The sequence below is a fragment of the Lonchura striata genome, chromosome 1 (genome assembly GCF_050655825.1).
Source record: "Lonchura striata isolate lonStrDom1 chromosome 1, ASM5065582v1, whole genome shotgun sequence".
Classification (NCBI taxonomy): Eukaryota; Metazoa; Chordata; class Aves; order Passeriformes; family Estrildidae; genus Lonchura; species Lonchura striata.
Genome location: NC_140703.1, coordinates 61279202 through 61295784, shown reverse-complemented (window position 1 = coordinate 61295784; position 16583 = coordinate 61279202). Strand labels below are relative to the sequence as shown.

The following is a 16583-nucleotide window of genomic DNA, read 5'->3' as shown; positions in this document are numbered from 1 at the left end:
ATCTTTTTAGACAAGTGGATATAATTCAGAGAAAATGATATATTGAGGAAACAGCAGTAGTGAGTTAGAGAATTTCAATCAGCAACCTACAGATTGCCCTGAAGAAGAGAAAGTCAAGATTTTGCACTAATAAACACGTTACTACATTAATATTAATAAATATGAATATAACATATTATTAAAAGAACAACAGAGCAATAGCTACAATAAAAAATACCAAGAAGTAACATATGATTATTATGCATAAGGAACAGGCACCTGAACATTCAGTTAACAGCTAGAAAAAAGCAGAGAAATTCACTGGAAATGACAACACCTATTAAAGAAAAGCTGCATCTGTGAGTGTATTTGAAATTGATTGCGCAAGTAGGACGGCCATCAGAAATTCTGAATGCTAGAGAGACCTGAGTTTGCAGAAGCTGCCTGCTCCTACTTAATCCAAAAGCAGGTTGTGGAATAACAAAACAAAAATAATGGCAAACACTAAAGCTATTGAACTGCGAGATGCTTGGATGTGGCTCAGCACACCTACCATAGCTTTACACCAAAGGCACTTCCAATCCTGCAGGCGTAGAACACTGCCACAAGTCTTGTCGCAGACTGCGCATTTGGCACTGACGGGCAGGTTTCCCTCTAACCACTGGTGAGGCATAGCTATCTGTGGAGAAGGAGTCATTAGAGTTAAGTACCCAGAAAAGGAAATTAAAGGCTTTTGTCCCTCAAATATAGGTGGATTTAAACTATTTCTCACAGCTGTACCCTTTCATCAAAGAAAAAGGTATGCTGGTCAGCCAGGATAAAGGACACTGATGCTCAGAAGGCAACTGCAATTAACAGATCACTCTGGTGTTCCACATAATAGGCAGAAAACACGACACGAAGAAGGGAGACCTGGCTCACTCATGGTAGCAATAAACCATAACACAGCAGGGCAATTAAGTCCAGAGACTGTCATACAAACAAATTCCCACACAGTTACATTGAGTACATGACAGAAACCAATTAAAAATTCCTGAAATTCATAAGAATAGGCAGGACAGCAGAATTCCTCTGTCACTTCATTTAACTGCTCACCATGGCTGGTAAGTCATGGCTCTCTAAAACAATCCCAAATACAGTGCAAAGCTTTACTCAGTGCACTCTTTGTCCCATTAATACCATGGGCTACTCAGGATACTCAGGTGCTCAATTTACTACCAGCCTTCTAAGAAGAAGCTTCACACCAGTGTTTCATACACAGCTGTGTTTGTAAAAATAGTCCATTTATCACAGTCAACCTCTCAAAAGCTTCTTTTGTTTCTCCTGCTAATTTTAAAATTCCTGCTTTCATTACCAAAATCCCCTCCCAATTCAGTGGATTCCAAACGGGCCTCCTGGGGAACTGCTCCAGGAAAAGAGGACAAAAATACATTGCCAAAACAGCATGGTAACAGTGCAAGATACCACCTTTGCTTAAGAGCAGTAGGAACTTCTGGGAGCAATTCTCCAGCTGCGGAGTTTCTCTGCATGTGGCCTTTAAAACCTTGTAATACATCTACAATCTAGTGCCCACAGTTGCTAGACTTGTGAGATAGGAATGCAACTTTTGTTCTAAATACCACATTAATCTTTGAACAGAGTTCAGGAAAATAGCCACCTACCATTAACTTCAATGGGTCACATGGCAATATTTCTGTGGTTGGGCTTTTTTTTTTCCCCCCCTAAAGAAGAAACAGCTTTGGAAAATACTGTAATACCGTATGGGTAGTACTTACACCATCTTCATCTTCAATGATGTCTTTTCCAATTGAGGCTAATGTAGTCCATTTGCAGTTATTTGTTGCTCGGACAGCACATCTTTTATGTGCTTTAAATTTACACACTGCAAGACACAGATAAACATATATATCCTGTGTTATTTGCTGTATTTCAGTGATACACACCTTTTTAAAAAATTAAACACAGATATCCCATAAAATAGCTAAGTACATGTCACTTAGTGTTGCATGCATGACACAGAACAACTAAAGGAAAATTCAGTTTATAATTTCCCCAGATTTAACTCTTTAACTGCTTAGCTGTGGCCCATGCTAAATGTGCCCTGAAGCCCACATTAGATCCCATTTTATCACATGTGAGGTACAATATATCTTTAATTATGGGTTTGCCTTTTCCATTCCTCTGGTAACATGACTCAGATATCCAACTCAAATTTGTAGGAAGTCATGGGAGACAGTTTTACAAAAGTATTTTGAATCAGGAGCTCTGTTTCTATGCTCAAAAGATGCCTTTGGGGCACCATGCTGGGCCTACTTTTCTCAGAACATGAGAAAGTAAAGGGTTTACATGGTGATATTTTTATTCAGGATACTGGGAATTACAAATTTTTCCAAGAGCCTATATCACACCAAGAAGACTCTTACTTGTTATTGCAATCTTTTTGAAAAGTCTGCTAGTTGGAATACCCAGACCAAGTGTGTAGTTAGGCAGACATTCTGACAACCTAACAACTATTTGAATTTTGTTAACTCAATTAATATGCCTACCTAATAATACCATATTAGACCAAACAGACTGGTGCACCCAAACCATGGGTATTTCTTCTACTGGAAGTCCATGATGTAATTCTATTTAGAGTGCATTATATAAATTATTTTGGCAAAGACCATTAAAGGTTTATGAGAACTAGCCAGTAGATCAGAAGTAGTAGTCTCTTTTCAAACAAATATTTGACAGGAAATTATCAAGGCTTTGGCCCATCACTTATCTACCATTAAAAAACATTAAGCCATGGTACAAAATGTCTTGTGAATAATAAATTTTCCATTTTAATTCCACTGATCTATTGCCAGATCAATTTAAAAAGTGAATTGAGACTATGTAAGCAACATCTGAGTTTGAGAGCAATCCTCACTGTTCTGGGAGATGTTTGAAAGTAAGTGTTCAGCTCTCACTCTTTTACTTTCTAGAAAGAACGAGAAGGAAAGAAAACAAAGAAGTTTCATTGCTTTTACAGTAACTCTCCCAGTCATTTCAAAAAGCAGCATTCATATAATCATAGAATTATTTGGATTGAAAGAGACATTTAAAGGTAATTTAGTTCCAGCTCCCCCTGCTGTGGACTGGAACATCTTTTATTAGACCAGAGCTCCATCCAAACTGGCCTTGAACACTTCCAGGGATGGAGTGTTCACGACTTCTCTGGGCAACCAGTGTCTCACCACCATCACAGTAAAGAATTTTTTTCTACTATCTAATCTCAACCTACTCACAGTTTGAAGACATTTCCCCTTGTCCTATCCCTACATGACAGTGTAAAAAGTCTCTCTCCATCTTTCTTGCAGGCTTCCTCCAGGTACTGGAAGGCTGCAATTACATCACCCCAAAGCCTTCTTTTTTCCAGGCTGAACAATCCCAGCTCTCAGCCTTTCCTCACTGGAGAGGTGCTCCAGCCCTCTCATCATCTCCATGGTACTCCTATGGACTCACTCAAATAGGTCAATGGCTTCCATCCTAAGAAAGGCATGGACTTGTTGCAGCAAGACCAATGCAGACTCAAAGTAAATCCCATAACTATGCAAATATCCCATAACTGTCAACTAACAGGGTAGACTCATTTTTTCTAAACAGCTCAGCATCACATTGTGTGTTTGCCAACCTAAGCTGATTCCAAATATCTAATGAAGCTGGATCTCACAGAAGCGCAGAAATAAAGGTTGTATTTTCAAGTGATGGACAATGAGCAGTTTTCACCATTTGAATGTTTCAGAGAAGATATGCCACTGAATTCAGCTCTCTACTCATAAATGATAAGCATTTGCTTTGACACATAGATCAAAATACAACAAATCAGGGATGAGGAGGAATAGAAAATTACAAAGCAATAGAATGTTCAAACCCTACTGAGCTATGATAGAACTTGATCTCAGGAACCCTGTATTCAGCTTTATTCTCAACAAGGCAAGGACAAAATCAATTCCAGGCTCTGAAGAGCTGCAGAAAGCCACTCAATAGATGGCAAGTGACAAGTAACATTTGTTTTTTAAGTACTATAAATAACCTACCAACCAAATCTCAGATCAGACTCTTTGGGTCACCCCCCTGCAACCTCAGTGTCATGAAACAACAATTTATGTTAGTCTGAATATTAAATATTACAAACAACAATAATCTTAAGACACAGATATAACTTGCAAGCAAAGAAAAGAAAATTTTAAATCAAACCTCAATATTAGTTACCACTGTGACCTAACTTATTTTGTCTCAGTTTACACTGAATCCCATTCATTAATCAGTCTGATACCTGAAATCTTTTGGAAAATATGCAGACATATGGCTAGAAATCAACTGCCATTACCTTGCCAATGAAAGCTAAAATATGAGAAAAGTTAAATTACTCAGGAAAATTAACATTGCAATGTAGTTTCTGCAGGTGTGCAGTCATCGGTTGTATGACCATACACTCTAAGAGAACAGGACCCTCAGTCAGTGCATGTAATGGATGGTTCTCAATAAGTATGGGCCTGTGCCATACTCTGCCTCATAATAATTCTCAACAGGTATTTGCCTTATTCTAAAAGGAAAAATCTAATGTAATACTGATTTTTAGCCATCAATATTAATTTCTTCCTGGCCTTTTAAAATTATTATTATTATTATTGTTGCTGTTATGCCTGGTAATACTACTACTACTACAATTAAGACTTTTTTTTCAATACTGTATATCTGCAAAGAATCAGGAACTTCAGAACAGCTTCAACTGATTTTTGCAGTGATAGAAAACAGCATTTCTGTGATACAGGCTGCCGGTTATAAAGAATGCAGAACTACTGATTTGATCAAAAATCTTATTTAAATGTTTTCCCCAGCATCACAGAAATGTACACGTGATATAAAGTCACAGAACAGTTTTCTACTACTCCTTCATTCTTTAACAACATCCCTTCCCTTTCTTATTGCTTCATTCACTATTGACTCTCCAGACTGTACAGAAAATGTGGAAAAAGTATCAGAGGAAATGACTGTGCAAGCAGTATCCATACAATTCCCTGGGCAATGGGTAAGAACAACAGGGTTTTGTGGGCAAAAGCCCACAGCCATAATGGAAAAAGGCAAAGTGCACAAAGTGCATTTGCAGAGGTAATTTAATCCCAGTATTTTCTTACCGATTGACTTCATCATCCTAAAGTGTTCTTACAACATTGTTTGTGTGATTCGTCACAGGAGAATGCAGTTTAAGAGAGAGGTTTCTCCCACTTATTAGCTATACTTGATATTCAACAATCAAGATTTTGTCATGATAAACAAAATGCCACATGAAAAAATAAACTTCTGAGCATAATCATAAATGCAGTGTTCTACTGGCAATGACTTAGATAGAAATGCAGTATTGATGCAGAGTAACTGAGGTAACAGAGCTGTGGAAGAGTTTCTGTAGATAATGATATATCATTCTTTAAGCTTCTTTGCCTAAACATTCCATATTGAAGCTAAATTCTGAGGAGCATAAAAATCAAAACCCTTTCTTGATTCAGCTGATTTGGAATAATTCCTAAAGCAAGGCACAGAGATCATAATTACTCTGTCCTAGTAAAGACTAGATGAACATTGCAGAGAGCAGTCATTTAGCTAGAGCAACACAACACAGAGATAACATCAGAAAAGTAGATTATCTTTTGAGAAGACAAAAGAAAGGACCTATTGGAAGAACAGCGTTGCATCTCAAAGGAAAGTCTGATTTTTTTTTTTTTTTTTTAGAAGTCAGTTGCTTGTTGAGTAGTAGCAAAAATGAAGCCTGGCTTGTTATAACTTACATCTTGAGATTGATATACATATCAGTTCTTTGACTTCTAAAAAGGTATAAGTTTACACTAATCTTTTACCTAGCAAATGTATTAACCTACCGTCTTTTTCTACACTTGTTTCCACAAGACTTAGGAGTGTCTTCAGGGTGGCCTGCAATTAATTTGGCCAACCTTTGCCAAAGGTTGCTGGGATGGAAGGTGCCCTGAAGAAAAAGCCACCCATCATCCCCAAAAGAAATGAGGCTTGGTTTGTGGTCAGACTTTTAAAAAAGCAGTTGCGCAGGAAATCAGCAATTTTAAGAGAATAAAATATTACAGGACAACTAAACTATCAAAACTGCAAGATATCATCAATGGGGTTTATTTTTATCTATAGTTAAGAGTCAAGAATCAGACCCCAATAACTCTAAGCTACTTTCAAGACAATTTGGTGTGCCAGTAACCCAACACACTAACAGGAGGAAGAGCTCAATTACCTCTTGAAAGAGCCTCTCATGCTTTTCAATACAAGGCATAATAGAGTAGCCTGGGATCAATGACCACACAAATAATTGAATTTTGTATAGATATAAATGGATTCCCACTATAAAGCAGTACTGGAGGTTTGAAAAGCCAGGCATGAATATTTAAACAGATTTTTTTTAATTATGTAACGGGGAAAAGCAGCACAGAACAAATCTGGGGAATGTTAAGACTCCAAACTTTCCAGATTGTCCTCTCAAAGTTTATAGACTGCTACTACAGGTAAACTAAAGAAAAAAATTGATGATTAAATGCATTAGAAGTGCACATAGCAGAAGCAAGTATCAAACAAAAATTCTTTTTTTTAGATGAAGAAATTAAGGATGATGGGTTTTAACATGTATACATAATTGCAGGGAAAAGTATACATAATTGCAGAGTATAAAGTATTACAGTAAAAGAGTCAAATGTCAAATTATTTAGACTAGATATATAACTAAAGATCTTATTTTATTTAAAAAAATAAGAAAATAGATATAAAATAGAAGCTAAGAAGTAAGAGGAGGTAAACTTATTAATAGACAAAAGAGTATCATAATATCTACATATAAAACATTCCAGTTCATACATGATTATGAAACTGCGGAAGAGTGAAAGGAATTCCAAGTCACTTTCACAATCTATTTTTAAAAACTGGTATCAGAAATGTGGATAAATGTAGCATTAGTTTGTCATAAGTTATACAGAAAGCTGACAAACTCCAAATCTGGAAATTATGGGAACTTCCCAATGTAAAGTCAATGCCAGCACCCTGTATATTAAAAACATACTTAGATGCAAAATTAGACACTGGAAAGACATAAAACTGTGAACTACAGACATTAACATTGATAATTTTTGATAAATTATCCTTTTAAAGTAGTGATAATATTAACTTAGGAATGGATAAATTCTTTATGAAAGTCGTTCCTTTCCTTTGTCTGAGCAAACGTAACTGTATTTGTACACAAAGGCAATACAACTGCATTTTAGTTAAGTACATGATACTCCCATCTGTCAATATCAGACATTGAGAATACCATAATTGCCTTTAAACTGTCCAAAGGACTTATTCACAGTGGAAAACATACACCGAAGAGGCTGGAAGTAACCATGCTACTTCTAATTTCTACAAAAGAGGTTTGTCCTGTTCCTTGGCAACTGCACCATTAGCTCCATTAAAAGCATGGACAATTCAGGACAATGGTTTAATGTTCCCTTTGTAAGATTTCCTTAATACATATTATTATCCTCAAGTATCATAACAGCATCAATAACAGAAATGCATTTGCAGCTGGGTTACATACATCTAAAGAAATCAAATTATGAATGGTGTAACTGTAACTCTTTTCTGGGCAGTCAGCTATTTTAGTAATTAAATATTTCTACGTTTCATATATCTCATAAGGTCACAAAGATGCTTTATTTTCTGCTGTCTCCTAACACAAGGAGACTCATTACCATTTTTCCACAGAACTTGCAGGAATAAAAAAATAAGCTGTTTCAGGCATATTATAATTATTTGTTAATTAAATATAATTTCTAGCTAAATGATGAAGACTTAGCCACATTTCCTTTTTCTTTGTACTGGATTTCCCCTGTTGAGCCATCAAATGCAGTCATCTTCTACATCTCTGCCCTTTCACAGCATGAGAGAATTTTTAAAGCAGTAAATCAGTGTGTACTGCAGGATCAGGCAGCAGCAATAGAGAAAACAAGAACTGGAAGGCAAGGGTCATAACACTCTGTTCAGTGTTAAGAATGCTTTTAGATTTGGGGCAGAAAATACCATAATGATTTTTTTTTTCCCTAAGAAATGCTGATTCTATGCATTAAGACTATTTTGTTCCACATTTTTGATGTGCAAATCATATAAATTCTATCTTTTCAAACCCTCCACCCTGTACACTCCAAACTGCTTGCTGCAACAGAGAGAAATGTTCTATTGAAAAAGGCACCTGTAGCAACAGGAAGGTGAGGCAGATCCTTAGCAGTCCCTCTGCCCAGAGGAGGGTCACTCTCATATAGAGTTTTCTCCCTTCGGGCTCTTTTGTTACTCATTATTTTCAGGATCATTACTCATACTGAACTTGCAGCCATCTGTCTACACACCGAGCATGATAACCAAGGGGAAGCAATCATTTTACCTTCGCAGGACAGGCCGTGAGAAGTGACTCCAGAGAGGCTCTCTCTGCACACGTTACAGAAGGTGGGTCGGGCGTGGGAGCAGGCGTACCAGTTATGCATCCCTGAGAAATGTTCCACATTAAACTGTGCGGTCTAGTAAAGGAGAAGTTAAGACAAATTTGCAAGTACAGAACACAGCTACGGTCACTGACATTACGCACGGTTCCATATTACAGGGGACAACAGTGAAATGCTCCCCAAAAGGATTTTCCAAAGGGTATTTAACCTGCTCTCCCTCCAAAATTCTAAACCGAAGTGTGATGATAAGCTCTCCTTTTGCTAGTGAAGTTCTTAAGATGAAGCTTCACTCTGACATTAGACACACTTTTCACACTAAGGAGGGTGAATACTCCAGTTCCGTGTCCTGTAGCTTGATCTGTTGAGCTAGGTTGCTCCAAGAGGGATGTCAGCTTACCTCATAGTGTTCTCTGGACTGAACGGACTTCAGAGAGCTTATCCAGTCCTCCATTTCTTTTCTGTTCTCAGCACACAATATTAGCCTCCTAAATGGAGTGATTATCTGAAACAGATAACACATCCTGATTAATCCAGATAAGTAAAAATCACGACAGGCTATGATACTTAATGCACTCTTCCCCCTGAGATGATGCAAGAGGATGACACGCCCTACAAGGCAAGATCCTAAACACTTATAAATATTTTCTTTAATGCACTACCAGCAACAAAAGAGTTTGCTTTTCCTTGTACAGTTCCCAAGTTTCAAATCAGGCTTTGTTACAGGTCTCTAGAATCTACATTGATCATTACCCCTTCTCAGCTCTTTGTCTATGCACTGAGATTCAAATGCTCAAATGGCAGGCACTGAAATGCTAGAACAGCCATTCTGTAAATTACTATTTGACTAAGACTGCAATCCTATTTCATAACTGCATCATAGCAACTGCAAGGTCCATTCCAATTGCTAGAGACAAAAACATATCAAAATCAAATGCCTGGAAGTCTCGAACAACCACAAAAGCTGTCATCATATTTCACTATCTTGTATATTGATAATGTATTTCCATAAATATATGCACACAAAAATTTAGAACAGCACTTTTTATATCCACCTATATCAACTCAGTATAAGAACACATACAAGTCTTTATAAAAACACACAGGGAACAAAAGCAAACAGTTGAAATCATACCCTACTAGGACAATTGAATGAATTCCTGGAACAAGTTGATGCTGGGAATTTTTCAGTGCTCTGGAGTTGGATTCTAGAAATCTGAAAATACTGTACCAGGGAGGTTCAGAGTACAAGCTGCTCTCCCCTCTCCCTAAACAGCAGAAAAATAATCAAAATAACAGGAAGGCAGCAGAAACTATCAGCTAACTCCTACTGAAATTATTTTGAGCACTGCATTAAAATAGACAAAGCAGTGACATACATGGCAAAGAATTTAAAACAAGTACAAGAAAATAAGGAAAGTTATTTGTTTTGTTGTAGAAAGTCTGAAAAATAAAACTAAATCCTTTATCAGTATTATGCATTAATCTATTACATAGTATGTACCACCAACACTTGCAAATTAAATAAAACCAAGAAAGGACCACTTAAAAATGGTAATTCTGATTTTTCTTTTAAATGCTATAAGCTAGACACTACAACATTTGGACAATATTAGCAAACATTTATCTACAGCTGCAGTTACTTACCCAGTCCTTGCCGTAAATTGCCTCTAGCCTAGAATTGTCCTATCCACTCCTTCATTAAACTGAGCTGCACTTTAACATATCTCAGAGGCGACGTAACTGAAGTGCAGCAGGCTGCAAGTCACATGGAGGGGAGGCAAAAACCTTTTGCGCTTGCCTTTTTTTTTTTTTTTTTTTTGTAATGTACTCACTTCACATGGAAGGGAATAGTTTCTTTGTTTTCTGTTTCCTTAAATCTTGCTTAAGCTATTTAATAAGGTTTATTAGTAGGTCTCCATGGCTTTTCCTAAAGAACAGTTTATGCAAAGCGCAATGCTTCTCTCATTAGTTTGGAGCCAAACAGATGCTTTATTACTTCAAAATGTTTTTCTAGGCCAGGTCATCCAATGAAGCCAAGAAAAGTCATTAAATCATAATACAACCCTGGCTCAAACAGCTATCAGCGTTCTGCTGAAATTTCCAGGTTTCAGTGGACACAGAAATCTTATTTGGGCAAATACAAACCACAGATTATTTCTTATTATATAGCATGAGATTATAATACAGATTAAATAATGATAAACCCACCCGAGGCTTGGCACGTTATGTCCATCCTTCTGCCACAGTTATTACTGATTCTAACCAGTAGCCAGACATTGTGAAATGCCATTAAGCAACAACAGCTGCACTTATTGCTGAAAACTCCTGGCTAATCTCAATCTTTCCAAGTATTGCTTAGATATATATTGCTCCTGTCTTCATTAGTACTGGTCACAAGCCACTGTGCATCCCTCCCCCTTCCCCTAATCTGAAATTAAGGCCCTGGTTCAGTGGCTCACACCTAGCTTTCCAGTGCCAATGAAGACACCCTTTGGTATCCAAAGTTTTGACAGGGGAGGGGTAAGTATGACAGAGGACCAAAACAGTAGCTATAAATAACCGAGGTGGGACACCAAACTGCCTCTCAAAATGCACTGCACACCCATCTATTGGCAATCGAATCACATCACCAAACACTGCAAACCAATACATGTAGACACACCAGAAATTCATATATTCCAGCTTCTTATTAAAATCAGAGTGCAAAAATCTTAGCAAGCTCACAGCATTGCAGCAGTTTAACAGCTCAATAGGATACTGTCAATCACATGAATATAGGATCAATTATTATTGCTACAAAAATAAAGTGGGAAGTTGGAAGACGTACATATTTGTAACTACCAATTCTTTTTGATTTACATATTTGTAACAACAAACGTCAAGAAGCTACATGGTAACACAAAAAACACAAAATGCATTATATGCAAGAAGTATCAACAATGCTTGAAATTTTTAAAATAAAATAAAATAAAATAAAGTAAAACAAAATAATAGGAACTAAGAAGCCTATTTAGCTTCTCATCTATTTCAGTCTACAAAATCATGGAGAAAATATACTCTAATTATTTTTTAGATATTTCATGTAACATAAAAACTCAGGCAGCCAAGGAAACTGTTAGCAAACAGTGTTTTTCCCTAAATGCAAAGCATTCTTTAAGCTTGAAAAGTATTCCCAAAGGATGCTGAGGAGATGAAAAGTAATAATGTCCAAAAACGCATTTGAAAAATTAATCACAAATAAATGCATCACATACTATAAAAGACAATATTTAAAATCTTCAACTTATCAGGTCTTCAAAAATCCAACTAGTCAATCAATGTAGGGAAGTGACTCAAGGGTAAGAATCACTGTATATACTCTGCTGTTTCTACTTCATTCTTTAGTATCTGCTACTATTGTTATTATACTTGGATTCAACATGGTTTTGTGAGCTTTACACTAACTCAGTATAGCTTTTCTTGTTTATCCTAAATGGAGATTGACTTCCTAAACCTTCTTTTTTGCATTAATACAGATGGCATGCTTTCATCTGAATGCTTACACAATGCTATGATTAACTAAGTGGGATGTTTGAAGTTCATTCACTTAAAGACAACTGAACCTGTATACAGACATAATCAAAATCAAAAAGATGTAACTGAGCTCAAAACAATTTTCCTGCCATGTAAATTTAAATTTAACTAGTAATTTTATCTCATTGCATGTATACATATTCAGAGTCCTTTATATTCTCTTTTACTGACCCAAGTCAGCACCTTTTTTTCAATTACATATTACCTTTTTGATCTTTGCTGCTCCATACTACTATTTGTATATTGCTCTGAATATGCTGAACTCTCAAAAGCAAGAAAGAAAGCAAGAAAGAAAGAAAGCAAGAAAGAAAGAAAAAGAAAGAAAGAAAAAAAGAAAGAAAAGGAAGGAAGGAAGGAAGGAAGGAAGGAAGGAAGGAAGGAAGGAAGGAAGGAAGGAAGGAAGGAAGGAAGGAAGGAAGGAAGGAAGGAAGGAAGGAAGGAAGGAAGGAAGGAAGGAAGGAAGGAAGGAAGGAAGAAAGAAAGAAAGAAAGAAAGAAAGAAAGAAAGAAAGAAAGAAAGAAAGAAAGAAAGAAAGAGAAAGAGAGAGAGAGAGAGAAAGAAAAGCTCTGTAACACAATGCAAAGGAAGTGTCACAGGAACCAGTGGAAGACCACTGAGGTAACATAAGAACAAGAAAACTCTTAAGTCTTGAAGGAACTCAGGTGCCAACAATTCACATGCTGACAAAGCAAGAGCTAAATCATGAAAGATGAAGACAGTCAAAAGGTCTTTAAAAATATATAAATTACCTTTGAAAATTTTCACCATTGTCAAGTAGCCAAGATGTCACTGCTGATTTTGGAAAAGACAATTACCAAGAGCAGATACTGCAGTGTATTGAAAAGTAATAAAATAGAGGTAGTTGGAATAAAAACTACTTTCAATGCAGTAGGCATTGGGAAAGAGTAAGCATACACAGTCTTAAAAGTTGAAGACAACTAACACAAACACTAAAAAATCACAGAAATAAACAATGTCTGAATGGGAAGTAAAACTATCCATTACTGCAATAATGTTCCTGTCCTGTTAGAAAAGTAGAGGGATTTTTTTGAATGGGGAATGAGGGAGAGAACAAGAGATTACTGTTCACTCTGCTACCACATATGTCTCGCCTTAAATTGGGATTTTCACACAAGCACTACAATAATTTGGCTTCTAAAAGTATACATATACTCATATATATATATATATGTACATACACATCTTGAAATGCCTAATTTTTATTCTATTTTTTTACTATCAGCAATATATAAGAAAATACAGTTCCCAAAGCTTGATGGCTCCAGTTCTGGCTTCTTTTACTAATTCAAAATGAAGACAGAGTGTTTGCTAATCAAGAGAGCAATGCTCTATACCTAAGTAGCTACAAAGCAGCTATTGTAAAGCTTTCTGCTTCCTGCAACATGATATTTGCATTAAGGCACCTTTTGTCATCTGAGCTATTATCAGGCATTACACTAATAGCGCTTTGTATGGCTGATCTTGAATTAAATTACTAATGTAGAAATGTCACGTAGAAGCTGAAAGGAGGAAATGGTTTTCCTGCCCTCTGGACAGATACTTTTAAAATATCTTTATGTAGATAATGAAGAGAGAATGATACAGAGAGAGCACCCCAACTCTCTTCTTAGGGACCATATTCAATGCCTGGGGCAGGAGTGTAACATTAAATGCTTCCTAACCTCTCTGTGCTTACAGATATTGGCGAGTCAGTACAGGCAAATACTAGGATAACATGCTCTGCCTTCCTTGCTTTTTAAAGTCTGCCTCTCCATTCCCCTTTTCTTGTGCAGATGGGTCTGCATGAGTGTGGCAGGTGAAGGCACCTCCACCAATGGTGGAAGTAGACTGCTGGGGTCAATGATCCTCCCACACCTTCCAGAATTTGTCTGCAAAAATCACAGTGCTAACAGCTGGACATCTTTCTAGAGTATTCATAATTTCTTAGTTTCTGGATACTAAATAACTTATAACAATACTGTCAATGTCAAAGGTGTAGTTAGTTGGTGCTTTAAGGTGAATTGTCACTGTTATTTTTCATGATGAGTCAAGCCAGGCAAAAGTATAAATTACAAAAACAGGGGAGGAGTTAAAAGCAAGGTGGGTAATAAATGGTTATTACATTTGCCTGAGTACAATACAGAATTTATAATCAGAACAATTAGCTCTGTCTTCGCCACTAAAATGTTGCTTCCTTCTTTTTCCTGGCCTTCTCCTGTTTCAATGTTCCCAAGCTCACAAATATTGATGCAATGTGTGGGTTTGGCTCCCACAATAAAAACTCTAAGGAGGAAAAAGAAAAGGGTTAGTCCCACACAGCATCTCCTGCACCAATATAACACCAGAACAAGTGAGCTGAGCTAAAAGACAGGACAAAAATGAGAAAGGTAAAGGGACTTCATTCTACAGTGGAATCCAACCTTGGTAATTCAGGTGGCTTATCTTACACCACAGAGCAAAAATGAAGGAGCATCACCCAGAATACAATCAGGCACATGGACAAGAAAGCAGTTGGGAATAGTCAGCATGGATTCATTCACCAAGGGGAAGTAATGTTTTTTCAACCTGTGATGAAACAACTGGCCTGGTAGATGATGAGACAAAGGTGGATATCATTCACCTTGTCTTCAGTAAGGCTTCCAGGACTATCCCTTAAGATCCTCCTAGAGAGCTGATGAAGGATAGTCTGGATGAGCAGACTGTGAGGTGTATTGAAAACCGGTTTCATGGCCAGGCCCAAAGGATGGCGATCAGCAGCACAGAGCATGGCTGGAGGCCAGTAATTAGCAGTGTACCTCAGGGGACAATACTGGGTCCGGGCCTGATTAACATCTTCATTAATGATCTGGATGATGTGGTAGACTGTATCCTCTGCAGGTTTACTGATGACAGAAAGCTGGGAAGGAGTGGCTGATACACCCAAGGGTCACACTGCCATCCAGGGGGACATCAACAGGCTAGAGGAATGAGCTGGCACTAACTCATTAGGTTCAACAAGAAGTTCCAAGTCCTGCAAAGGGGAAGGAACAACCCCAGGCATCAATGTACCCTGGGGGCCACCCAGCTGGAAAGCAGCTTGGCAAAAAAGGACCTGGGGTACTGTTGCACAACAAATGGAGCATAAACCAGCTACATGCCCTTGCAGGAAAATCAGCCAGTGGTATCCTAAGCTGCCAGTCCAGGGAGTGAACCTGCCCCTCTACTCAGCCCTAGTAAGGCCTCACCTGGAGCACTGTGTCCAGTTCTGGGCTGCTCAGTACAAGAGACACATGGACATACTGCAGATATTCCAGTGAAGGGACTGGAATACGGGATATGTGAGGAGAGCCTGAGGGACCTACAGCTATTTAGCCTGGAGAAGGTTCAGGGACATCTTATATTTGTAAATCCCTGAAAGGAAAATGCAAAGAGGACAGAGCTAGGCTCTTTCCAGTGGTGCCCAGTGAAAAGCCAGGAAGTAATGAGCACAAACTGAGCCACGAGAGGCTCTCCGTGAATATCAGGAAACAATGTTTGGAGATACCAAAAAGCCACCTAGACACAGCCTGGACTAGGTAGCCCTGTTTCAGCAAAGGAGGTGAACCAGATGACCTTCAGAGGCAACTTCCAGCCCCCAAATCACTCCATGAGTCTGTGAAAACAGAATCCAGGTAAATCAACTCATCCAGTTACGTGTCCAGCCCTGAACTGCAGAAGTATCCAGCAAAGATCAGTTTGTTCCAGTTCCCCCAATCAACCTCATGTATTCAATTTCAACCAACTACTAACAAAAAAACATTTTTTCCTGCAGAAGTATAACTTCATAAAGAGACTGGATAGGAAAGTTCCATGGATTTGGATGAAGAACTAGAAATTTACTTTAAATCAGCATTTAAATACAGCAACACAAATAAACCATACTTACAAATGTAAACTGGAAACTGCTATATACAGTTCAAGGCTTGCATGTTTCTTTAAAGTCCTTTCATAAGGATTTGTTCAGTATGTTAATTTCACACTGCTGTGCCCTTAGCTCTGGTTTCACCAGCTCACTACACATCTATCAGATGGGATGGCTGCTCTGCATTAGGGAAAACATCTACTTATAGATTTAATGGCACTAGGTGCAAATTTAAACAAAACAAACGTGCAAATTTAAACAAAACAAACTAGTAAAGGACTATTTTTTTCTGTCTGTAATAACAGATTCCTGTTTAAATATTGTTCAGCTGTCTGAAGCCAGGGATCCTTGTTCACTAGAAACAGGAAATTTTTTCAAAGTTTACATCAGTGACTTTATTTATAAATTATTTGGTAAACAGGAACTGCAGTGAGGGATACTTTCTGAGGTTTATCCAGGTATTTTAACTAATTTTAAAGCATGAATAGAAAGAAATGTCAGAGAATAGGTTTTGTGAAAAAGTGCAGGAAGAATTAAATTCTTCACTGGTGAAAAAGGAAAATTTTCTGCAAGCTATTTTTGGAAAATTTCTGCCAAGCATGAAATGTGGGGAAAACAAGATCCAGGCAAATGCAACTAAA

At 37.5% G+C, this 16583-nt stretch overlaps 1 protein-coding gene across 6 annotated transcripts in view; it reads right to left on the bottom strand.

Annotated features, from left to right (window-relative positions):
• Positions 1 to 16583, bottom strand: part of DGKH (diacylglycerol kinase eta) — a 144563-nt gene that overhangs the window by 41226 nt on the left and 86754 nt on the right. For 3 of the 6 annotated variants that reach the window (XM_021530816.4, XM_021530817.4, XM_085577055.1), the window contains 4 exons: positions 8887 to 8991; positions 8432 to 8564; positions 1755 to 1861; positions 533 to 658 (listed from right to left, as the gene is read on the bottom strand). In XM_021530816.4, coding sequence (XP_021386491.2) covers positions 533 to 658; positions 1755 to 1861; positions 8432 to 8564; positions 8887 to 8991 — 471 coding nt within the window. Of the gene's footprint in view, positions 1 to 532; positions 659 to 1754; positions 1862 to 8431; positions 8565 to 8886; positions 8992 to 9621; positions 9729 to 10133; positions 10269 to 16583 lie in introns of those variants that run through there. The other 3 variants (XM_021530819.4, XM_021530818.4, XM_021530820.4) reach the window with 3 other exon arrangements.